This window comes from Elephantulus edwardii, unplaced genomic scaffold (assembly GCF_000299155.1).
Source record: "Elephantulus edwardii isolate Elephantulus edwardi_28Jun2011 unplaced genomic scaffold, EleEdw1.0 scaffold00057, whole genome shotgun sequence".
Classification (NCBI taxonomy): domain Eukaryota; kingdom Metazoa; phylum Chordata; class Mammalia; order Macroscelidea; family Macroscelididae; genus Elephantulus; species Elephantulus edwardii.
In genome coordinates, this window is record NW_006399807.1 from 9742459 (window position 1) to 9754227 (window position 11769).

Below are 11769 nucleotides of genomic sequence, written 5' to 3' on the forward strand. Positions count from 1 at the left end.
CAAAAGAAAAACTCCCTCATTGGTGCACAATCCCCCCCGCACCTCCCCCAATCCCACCCCCAACCCCAAATATAATCCACTCTGCAACCCTAGCAAATGAAGGTCTTTTATCAGGTGTTTTACTCTATCTGCATCCTTCTGGTGGACCCAGCTTTCCAGAGGCAATTCTTTCCCCAGTCACATCTCAAGTGCTTTCCAACCTGGGGGGTTCATCTTGCAGCACTATAGCCCACATGTTCCGTGTTTTTCTGTTATCCATCGAGTTTTCAAAGGTCTTTCATTCCTGAAGTGGATGGCCAGTCATACCTCTTAGTCTGCCTTACTCTGAAAACTGCTGAAACCTGTCCACCATGGGCATCCCGGCTGGTGTTTGGAATATGGTGGCATCACAGCAACGTGCAAGACACCATAGTCCTGCAAACAGTGTATCAGCCATCGCAAGAAGTACCCAGATCGAAACGACGAATGCTGTAACTTGAAAAAAAAATTGTTCTCAGGGGTATTTGATACTATTAGAGAAGTTTGAAAATTACCTCACTTTGGAAGGTACAATCAAACTCTGAAATGTGTCTTTTCAAGTAACAAACTTCTTGAGGCAATGGCCATGTCTTACTCATGTTGACTGTCCAGATCATGAAAAAGTTTCCTGTTTATAATATTGTGCTATATGCAAAACTTTCACAACTGAACACTTTTAAAAAATAGACATTTTAATACATTAACTAGAAATGTACAGGTTGCAACATGTACCATGTTGACATTGATTTTTTGGTAGGATACAAGTTTGCATGGGCTGGTACATGTTTGCAAGTCAAGTTATATAAAAGGTACAGGCAATGTGTAAAAAGTTAGGGACAAGCAAAGCACAAAATAACTGACCCTTTTTACCCTCCAGAAAGAGAAGACATGAATGTGTATGGTTTCGTGTGTGGATGGGAACATGGGAAGTGCTGCCAACAGAGAAAATTTAATGTGGTAATGATGACATCATCATTTAATGTGGGGACGATGACATCACTGACATCTTTTTCTCCCTCATGAAATGTTAGAAAGGATTGTCCAGGATATTAACTCTCATCAGGAATTTGTTTTTTTGAATGTCCTGTATGCTGATCTTGTCGGTTAAGATATTTTCCGATGAAGGGAGATTCAAGATTGTTTGCATCCATTGATCTGCTGCTGCCTCAGTGCTTGAATACCACCATTCCTGAGAAGAAGGAAAGAGCAGGGAGTTAACTTGTGCCCCTTGACTTGCATGATCAAGACTGGCCCAATATCCCCTATGCCAAAACCTCCTTGAGCTTCAAAGCCATGTGAACCCATAGACAAACACTGACTTTTGCTCCCCAGATTATGGTACTGACACATTTCTTTAAATAGACATAGAGGCTTGAACATTCCTATATTCAATTCCATTGAACTTGTTCAACAAAAAATGGAGTACAAAAGCAGTGTGCTAGGTACTGAGAGTACTTTTTGCCTTTTAAGAGTTCACATTCATGAGAGGAGAAAAATGATGCAAACAGATGTAAAACAAAGTGGAAAGTGGTAAGGGCCACAGATGCGGCAGGGGTTTGGAGCAGGAAAAGATTCCCTGACAACATGAAAGCTTACCTACTGGCACTGTGCGTGTGTCACCCCTTCAGGGAGAGCCCATGATGATGGTGGCGGTGTTCCAAGCCTGGTGAAACCCAAGCAGGCAGAAGCCTTCTAGAACTTCCTTGGAAGAATGCCCACCCCCCAGCACCAAACGCAACTTTTTAGTTACCACATACTTTGCTCATGTTCAGCCAGCATTTCTCCAGGGAATTCCCATGCTTTTCAGAGAGATGTAGGCCCATGTGCAGGAAGAAGTCACAGTTCTCTCCGTCTCCCATGAGTATAGAGACATAGGCCATCAGGTGGTAGAGCCGTGGACAGAAGACAGGGCCAGTATTTTTAGCCACCAGAATCTCCAAGTTCTGTTTTTCCAAAAGAAGGGAGAAAAACCCAATATATGTGAATCAGAAAGTGTCCTTGATGACTTTATGGAATACTTGAAGGATCTAAACCATCAAGCTCTGGTGGTGTCGTATGTACGGAGTTGTGCTACTAATCCAAAGGGTGACTAGAAGAAAGAAAAATATCAAGTGTTGTGAGGATGCATGGTCTGTGAGTGGCGCACAAGGTTTGTACTTGACCAACAGACTGGAGGTTGGAGGGTCAAACCCACCTAGCTCAAAGCTCAGCAGAAGAAAGGCCTGGTGATCTGCTTCCATAAAGATTATAGCCGTGAAAACCCTAGGAGCACTTCTAATCTGGAACACGTGGGGTTGGATTGAGTTGTAATTTGTGTGCATGTGCGCATGGATGTGGAAAAATTAAAGATATTATACAGTGCTCCTGGGAAGTCAAAATGGTTTAGCTGCTATTGAAAACTGTTTAGCTATTTCTCAGAACGTTAAACACAGAACAACAATGAGTTGCTATCTTATCCCAGCAGCAGGAGCAAAGATAACAGGACAGCAAGCAGGAAGTGTTGGAGAGAATGTGGAGAGATTGGAGCTTTCATTTACTCCTGGAGTAAAATTGTACAACCATTATAGAAGGTAATCTGGTGTTTCCTCCAAAAGATGAACATAGAAATCCTATAGGATTTCTATGCCATTCCACCACTGGAGATATGCCCCAAGGAAATCAGAACTGAGCTAAAAACAGAGATATGTACAACTATGTTTGTAGCAGCGCTATTCACAATAGTAAGAAAATGCAAACAACCCAAATGCACACCAACAGAAAAACTGTAGTACCTTCACACAGTGGAATACTATGCAGCACTAAAGAAGAATGAAATATTGTCAAGTATGACACAATATGGGAGAGTCTAGAGCATTATTCTGAGTGAATTAACTCAGTCACAAAAGGACAAATGGTGTGTAAGACTACTAGTATATAAAATAAGAGGGTAATTGAGGGAGGGAGGGGGAAAGAGAACAGAATGGAATGGTTAGAGAAAGAACACTACATGGGCTAAGTCAAGGGAGGATCAATTTGAGAAGAATCGAGACAAAGGCAATATGGTTCTTGCAGTTAGCAAACAGGACCACGTTCAATGTAATTGTTTAGAAGGATAAAGGGAGAAGGAGTGTGGAAGAATAAAGGGAAACCACTAGGACAGCAGATGTTAGAGGACTGGGGAGAGTAAAGGAAAGGGCAGAGTGCAGTGGAGACTTAAGATGGGGAGAGTAATAGATCAACAGTAATTAATTATATAAAACACAATGTACAGAAATAAATGTATAAAACAAAATGTGTATGAATGAAACAATGTATAGGAATGATCGTATAATTTTTTTAAAAAAAGTTAAAAACGGAAATGTCATTTTACTGACTCATTCTACCCTTATGTACATACCTAAAATAATTAAAATATATGCTTGTACAGACTAGCACTCTTCACAACAGTCAAAGGGAGAAACTCGACCATCCATTAACAAATGAAGAGCTAAACAATTGTTGTTGTTAAGTGCCGTGGAGTCGCAGGTGACTCATAGCGACCCTATGAAGGAGAGTCCTCGACGCTTGGGTGTCTTTCATCCTCTCTCCAGGTTTAGAGGGTTTCCGGAGGCAAGCTATTACGGAAGTGGATGCCACTCTGCCTTCCAAGCATTATGTATAATAGACATGTAAAATAATGTTCACAGTTAGCACTGTTTTTAATAGTATTACAAGCTATGTGAAGTTGATTTTTCTTCAGAAAAATACAAAGGTTGTGTATAAGTTTTGCATTAAGAAGGACTGTAGCTATTACCATATCAGAAATTACTTTTGGTGGTTCCATACACTACATTTATAGCTGGGTGTTAAGCAAGTGAAAACTTTGGGGGCCCAATTTCTATAAATGGTATATTGTTGTTGTTGTTATGTGCCATTGACTCGCTTGTGACTCGTAGCGACCCTATGTACAACAGCCCTAAACTCTGCTCTGTCCTGTGCCAATCACAACGTCTCCGATACACCCATCCCGATTACCCCAGTCACTGAATCAATCCACCTCATAGAGGGCCTTCCCCTTCTGCGCTGTCCCTCCATCCTACCAAGCATGATGTCCCTCTCCAAGGACCTGTCCCTCCTTGCAACATGTCCAAAGTATGTTAGACGGAGCCTTAGAATCCTTGCCTCCAAGGTGCCGCCTGGTTTAATCCTTTCCAGGATGAATCTGTTTGTTATCCTAGCAGTCTATGGTACCCTCAACACTCTTCTCCAGCACCACAGCTCAAAGGCATCAATTCTCCTTCTATCCTCCTTAGTCATTGTCCAACTCTTTGATGCATAACAAGTGATTGCAAAGACCATGGCCTGTATCAGACACACTTTAGTCTCCAAAGAGACACCACTGCTCTTCAGTACTTTGGAGAGGTCCCTAACAGCAGACTTTCCCATCACAATATGTCTTCTAATTTCCTGGCTGCTGGTGCCAAGAGTGTTGACTATGGAGCCAAGCAAACTAAAGCTGTGAACAATCTCAATCTCTTCGCCATCCATCCTGATGCTGCCAAGTGGCCCAGAGGTGAGAATCTTTGTCTTCTTGACATTGAGCCTCAATCCATATTGGAGGCTGCAGTCCTTGACCCTCTGCAGCAAGTGCTTCAGGTCCTCCTCAGTTTCAGCAAGCAGGGTTGTGTCATCTGCATATCTCAGATTGTTGATAGATCGTCCACCAATCTTGACCTCACATTTCTCCTCATAGAGCCCAGCCTCCCAGATAATCTGTTCTGCATACAAGTTGAAAAGATACGGAGACAGGACACATCCCTGGCAAACTCCCTTCCCAATTTTGAACCATGCAATTATTCAGCTATAAATAATGAACTAAGTGCTGATCCATGCTACATTGTGGATGAACTTGCAAAACATGCTAGCTGAAAGAAATCAGACACACAAGGTAACATGCTGTCACCATTCACAGGAAATATTTACAGTAGATAAATTGATGGAGACAGACAGTAGGTTGTAAATCACCTGGGAGGAGCTCCTGGTCTGTAAGGAGATGTGCTGCTGCTAACCAAAAGCCAGACCTCTGGTGAAGTTAGAATCAACTAGCGGCTCCAAGGGTTGAGAGACGGCAATCTCCTCCCCCGCAATTCACAGCCCAGACACCCAGTGCAGGTTCTCCTACTAGTCCTTCCACCTGACAGCAGTGAGCAAGAGCGGGAGTCTGGGGAGGGCTGAGGGAGACAGCTGACTGCGTGAAGATCCTCTTTGTAACTAAGTGGATGTGGGGGTTGCCTAACATTGTAAGTAAATGTATTAGCTGCTGCTTAAGGTGGTTCAGTTTATGTTCTGTGAATTTTTCTCAAATGATTTTTAACTTTCCCCCCAAAAGCAACATGAGGTGAAGCATTTCTCAAATCCCACAAAAGCTGGTTTGGTCCCCCCCTCTTTTCCCCCCCTTTCTTCCCATTTAGGAAACAAAACATTAAATTATATTCCAAAATATTGCTGCCTAAAACCAAGCCAGATATCGCCATAGCCTGACTGACCAGTAGGAAAGCTTTCTGAATCTGAGGTATAAAGGACCACGCTAGGCCAGAACGTACATTCATTCATTCCAGTGCAGTGAGGACAATGAATTTTCTGTGTTTTATACATGGTGATCCGGTGCGCTGCTATTAAAAAACTGCAGCAAGGGACCTTGAGGTGCATGGGGATGACAGCAGTCGGGATTAGCTTTCAACCTCAGGCAAATGTAAAAGTATCTGGCTGTAAAAGTAGAAATGTGCAAAAAAACCCCCAAAAACAACAAACCACTCCAAAACTCATTGTCATCGAGTGAGAACTGACTTAGAACTGACCTCTAGTGGTTTTTATTAAAGGCTGTTAGTCTCATGAGAAAAGATTGCCTATCTTTCTCCCCTGGGGCCTTTGAGGGATTTGAACTGCCAGAGAAGGGCTGCCATTGTTTTAGCCACAGCTACACAACTCCCTAACAACTAGGCCACCAGAGCTTAGAGTAAAAAAAAAAAACATGCAACTGAGAATATTCAGATGCTTCTTTGAGTTGCCATGCTTCAGTGAACCCAAGATATATTATTTTTAAACATTTTAACATGTTTGAAACAGGGATGTTGATAGAAGCAACTCAGCTGTTGTATCAAATATCAGCAGCAAGGTCACCATTAGAAGAAAGGTCTGGTGATCTATTTCGGAAAATTAGCCAATGAAAGCTGTATAGATCTCAACAGAATATTATACCATACAGTGCTGGAAGATGAGCCTCCCATTTGGAAGGCATTCGAAATAAACAGGAGCTACCAGGGTTGTGCTCTCTCTCAATACCTGTTCAATCCATATGTTCAGCAAATGATCCAAAAAGCTGAACTCTATGAAGAGTGTGGCATCAGAATTGGAAGAAGACTAATCAATAACTTGCGTTATGCAGATGACTCAACCTTGCTTGCTGAAAGTGAGGAGGACTTGAAGCACTTATTGTAGAAGATCAAGGAATGCAGCCTTCGGTATGGATTGCATCTCAGTGTCAGGAAAATAAAGATTCTTACCACTAGACCAATAGGCAGAGTCATGATGGATGGAGAGGAGATTGAAACTGTCAACAACTTCATCTTGCTTGGATTTACAATTAACACCCTTGGTCCTAGCAGTGAAGAAATAAGGAAATACATGGGAGCGGGAAAGTCTGCAGCCAGGGACCTTTCCAAATTATTGAGTAGTAATGATGTCAGTTTGAGGACTCAGGTGCTTCTGGTTCAGGCTTTGGTCTTTCTGATCACTTGCTGTGCATCTGAGAGCTGGACAATGAATAAGGATGACAGAAGAAGAATTGATACCTTTGAGCTGTGGTTCTGGAGAAGAGCACTGAACAGCCCAAGGATTGTGAAGCTTTGCCTCACCTCACACATACTTTGGACATGTTGCTAGGAGGGGCTGTTCCCTGGAAAGGGCCATGATGTGGGCAGGGTGGAGGATCAGTGAAAGAGAGGAAGACCCTCAACCAGGTGGATTGACACGGTGACTGCTGCAATGGGCTCTAGTGTCTCAGGAAGTGTGAGGATGGCACAGGACAGGATGGGGTTTTGATCTGTTGTTTATAGGGTCACTATGCGTCCTACTTGACTTGGTGACACCTAACAACCACCACCACCATCACAGTTGTGAAGACGGAGCAGGATCAGCAGTGTTTCTGAGTGTTGTACCTGGATGGCACAAGTTGGAGCTAACAAGAACCTCACGGCTGCTCATAATAAGGGACTAGGGACGTGTCTTAAAATGGTCACAGCTGGAGTCAGCAAACAACCCGAAGGAGCCGGAGTCAGCAAACAACCCGAAGGAGCCAGAAACAGCTTCTTCTCAGGACCTCCAGATGAGAAGAGTCTACGAATGCAGCTGAGCACACTCTGACACCTGCTCTGCCAAGTTATAAGGTAGTAAGAGTCTTTAGCTGTGGAGGTTGTGGCAATTTATTCTGCAGCCACAGAAAATGAATACACCTGTGCTCGGCTTTGAACAGATCAAAGCAAACAACTAGCCATCAAGAGATATCAGGGGTTTAGCTCCTACTCGCTCTGCTTGTGGGGGGCTGGCCCAGGTTAGCCTGTAAACACTGAGAGACTGGACTTAACTTATTTGTGAACCCCAGCACCGAGTGCCTCGTGCTTAATGCATTGTTTGCTGTGATTCAGAACTGGTCATAGCTGACTCTCCAGTAGGTTTTCAGAGGCTGTTAACTGAACAGGAGGAGACTGCCCATCCTTCTCATGCAGATAATTGGGTGGATTCGAACCACTTGCCTTTGGGATTGCAGCAAAACGTTTTTTCCTTTTTTAGCACAACTTCTTATAGTTGAGTTTTAAACAGTCAAGAAGAAAAGTATCAGGACTGTGTGCAAATGTTTATCTATCCAGGTGTTTACCACAGCAATAACAGTGTGGGGGGGGGAAAGACAAAAAAGCTCTATATAAAAAGAGTTTTGTCTATGTAATTTTACAGTATGTCTAGGAAATATGATGTGTCTGGTCTCAGACTACTGTGATAAAGATGATAGCTTGATATAGCATGTAATACAACTTGTTTTCCCTGTGCCTTATAGAAAAGATATGTTTACATTATGCCGTGGTCCGTTAATGGAACTCTGGTGCCACAGTCTGTACAGGGTTTTGCTGTTAGCCTAACGGCTGTGTCTCTGGTGGTTCAATTCCACCTTGACTCCAAGGGAGAAAGATGAGCAGGACTCCCATTTCGAGTTACTGCCGTGAAAACCAGGTGGAGGGTCTCTACGAATTGGAACCTACTCTAAACAATTAATTTGAGGGATATTTTTAGTAGCCTATTAAGTATGTAATAACATTATGAAAAGTTGAAAGTATAAGGAAGATTGCCAAAATATAACACAGAGACAGATAATGAGATGCTGAGTTGGGAGAATGGCAGAGAAGACTTCGTTAACACAGGACCACTACTAACTTTCAATCTGAAGGAAAAAAAAAAAAAGAACTAAACCCTTCCACCCTGTAATCTTATAAACTTTTCCTTCCCTAATGAACTCCAAAACCTGAAAAACAACACAATATCCACAAAGCATAAAAACCCCCAAAGTATACATATGTATCCATAAGGAAACGATGCTGTACTGCCTTTTAAATAGTGAAATAGAAGACAACTAATTAATAATATTTTTATTTAGTAGCAAATTACAAAAATACATGTAGTACTGTCTTGTGAAGCAGGCACATGGCTGCATGCATACACACACAGTAAGAACAAGACAGAGCTAAAGAAATGCTAAAGATGACTTTTGAGTGTGTAAAAAGAACTTTAACGTGACGATTTTTATTCTTTCAACTTTTTAATGTTAAAAACTTCAGTCTTCAAAACCTTCTATTCTAAACAATGCATTACATTCTGTGATCAGATTAAACCTTAGTTTGTTTGCGCAGTAGTTGGAAACCGGTCTTACCTTCAGCAGCCGGACTCCACTTTCCTGGGCGTTTTCAACTTGCTCTTCAATTTGCTTCTGAAAATAGAGAACTTGGCTCTCCAGATACCTACTGATTCCTTCACAGTAAAGAAACGTTGGGATTCTTCGGGGCACGAGAGCTTTAGCCCTATTGGAAAATATCTTAAAGTTGTCCCATTCTTGGAGTCTACCGTACCTGTATCACCATAAAAGTGTTTAAAAATAAAAATCTGTGTTACCCTTAGCATGAGCTGATTTTCTTTTCTCCCCGCCCCCCTAGTGTGTATGTATGTATGTATGTAGGTGTGTATATATTTTTATTTATTTATTAATTTCAATGAACATTTACAGAGATTTTGGATTTCCATTCATTCATTCATTGTTGCACTTTTCTCCCCGTCCACCCCACCCCTACCCCCAGTTCGCTCTTCTCCTTGAAAAGCAAAAAACTCCTTCATTGGTAAACAGTTCCCCTGCACCACCCCTCCCCCAGCTTCACCTCCACCCCGAATATACTCCACTCTGCAACCCTCATTCCGAGCTCTTACGATAATGAAAGTTTATAAAAAACTTGGATTTCCATTCATTCATTGTTGCATATTTTCCTCCCTGGCCCCCCACCCCCCAGTTCACTTTTTTCCTTTGGAAAAAAAGTTCTTGCATTGTTATACTGTGTCTGCCCCACCACCACCGCCACTTTCCTATGCAATTCTTATTCTGGACTTTTGTCATGTCAATAATACCTAATCATATATTCCTTTTATGCAGTTCTCTCCCTCATCTGTTTCAATGCTCTGTACATTATTTATCCCCTATTTTCTTAGTTTCCCCCTAACCCCCATATCAGTCCTGTTCTATAACAGTGCATTATGCAGTATTTGTCTTTTTGTGACTGAGATATTTCACTCAGCATGATGTCCTCCAGGGTTACCCATTTTGTATATTTTATGAGTTCTTTGTTTTTCAGTGCTGCATAATATTCCATTGTGTGAATATACCAAAGCTTCTCTATCCATTCGTTTGTTCATGGTCACTAGGGTTGTTTCCAACTCTTTGCTATTGTGAACAAAGCAGCAATAAACATGGGTGTGCAGGGCTGATTTTCTGAGCCACTCTGGAAATGCACTTTCTACAACCTGGGCCTTTAGGAGCCTCCCACAAGCCCATCCCCACCTGCCTCTCTTTAAAAAGGAAGACTATATTGATATAGAATATGAAAATAAATGGAAAAGTTGGAAGCACCCAGGTAATAGCAATCACCATTTATTGGGCATCAGCTAAGGGCCAGGTGCTTAAGTAATAAACTTTATGTTGTTGTGTGCCTCCGAGTCAGAACCAGCTCCTAACTGACCCTGCGGTGGGGTGTTCAGAGGCTGGGAATCACATGGGAGGAGACTGCTCATATGTATTCTTTAAATCCCTAAAGCAATCCTTGAAAGAATCAAGTGAGGTAAGTGTGTCATCCCAATTTCCAGAGGAGGAAAATCATGTCTAAAGTAACAATACTTGATCCAAGTTCATTATTTTTGCCACAACAAGGATACAAACTTTAGTTGTTTGTGGTTTTGGTGTGGGATTGGTGTTTTGGTGTGGCTGGATATAAACTGCTCTCAACTATTAAACTGCCTCTATGGTGAACTGGAGTGCTGGAGAGAACAGGGTGGTGTTCATACTGGAGATTGTGGCCTATAAGCTGAAACCTGGTGAGCACAGGCTAGGGAAAGGTTCCCATCTTTTGCTCACTGGGTGACTAAGTTGTAGTTGACTTGACAGTACATTCAACAGCAACATGAAATGCAGCAAGGACCAACAAACAAAACAACAAAGGCACAGGCACTACCACACAGGACTAAGTTTACATTTAAATGTTTGTACAAGTTACATCATCAGACAGAGCCCACTTTCTGTGTCGCCCTGGAAAAGGAAGTTCAGTGGTTTGAAGAAGTCTGTTTGAGGACCCAAGCAGGGCAGTACTGTCTTAAAACTGCTTTTGTCTTGAGAGAAGACAATAGATATCTGAATATCTGAAGTTTTTCCTTCTCAGAGATGGTTGTTCAAGAATGCCAGGGTTCCTCATGTGAGTTCAAGTCCACACGAGGTAGATTCTGGAAGTGACCAAGACAGGAAAGCACTGGCATTAATCTGAAATAAGGAAGGAAATTCTACCCACTTTTTTCCTAGATATCACCTAGTTTCTGTCAGTCTTTCTAGGCGCATGACTTTCCTTGGGTCAGTGCTTTTCCCTCTGGGTATGGGCTGATTTCTACAGTTGGTGAGTCTAGAGGCTTGTGCTTTGATAACCTTTTATGTTTGCTTGTTTGGACTCTTTAGAAAGGGAGGCATATGAAAAAGATGACTCCAATTCCAAGAAGATCCTTGGCCCAAGCTATCCAACCTGAGGTACAGAATCTCTCAGGTGTTCTGCAGAAATGCTTATTTCCCTGGTTCAATCCAGGTCTACCGACTGAAACAGAAAATTGGAGTGGGACTAGCAATCTGAGCAAACTCTCTACTGCTTCTTATCTTCAGTGATTGTTATTCCGCTAAAATATGAGAGGCATGGGCTAATGCCACAGCTGTTGGAAGGAATCTTTAGGCTGTTGTTGTTGTTGTGTGCCATCGAGTCATTTGCTACTCATAGCAACCTATGTACAACAGCCCTAAACCCTGCTGTGTCCTGTGCCAATCTCATTGCCTCTGACACACCCATCCTGATTACCCCAGTAACTGAATCAATCCACCTCATAGAGGGTCTTCCCCTCCTGCGCTGTCCCTCCACTCTGCCCAGCATGATGTCCCTCTCTAAAGACCTGTCT

General features: G+C 42.4%; 1 protein-coding gene across 1 annotated transcript in view; it reads right to left on the reverse strand.

The window, feature by feature from the left end:
- Positions 1–1045: 1045 nt before the first annotated feature.
- Positions 1046–11769, reverse strand: part of ADCY10 (adenylate cyclase 10 (soluble)) — a 135111-nt gene continuing 124387 nt past the window's right edge. Inside the window, 3 exon segments of the mRNA XM_006887398.1 lie at positions 1046–1207; positions 1776–1961; positions 8954–9149. Of these exon segments, the coding sequence (XP_006887460.1) occupies positions 1046–1207; positions 1776–1961; positions 8954–9149 (544 nt within the window).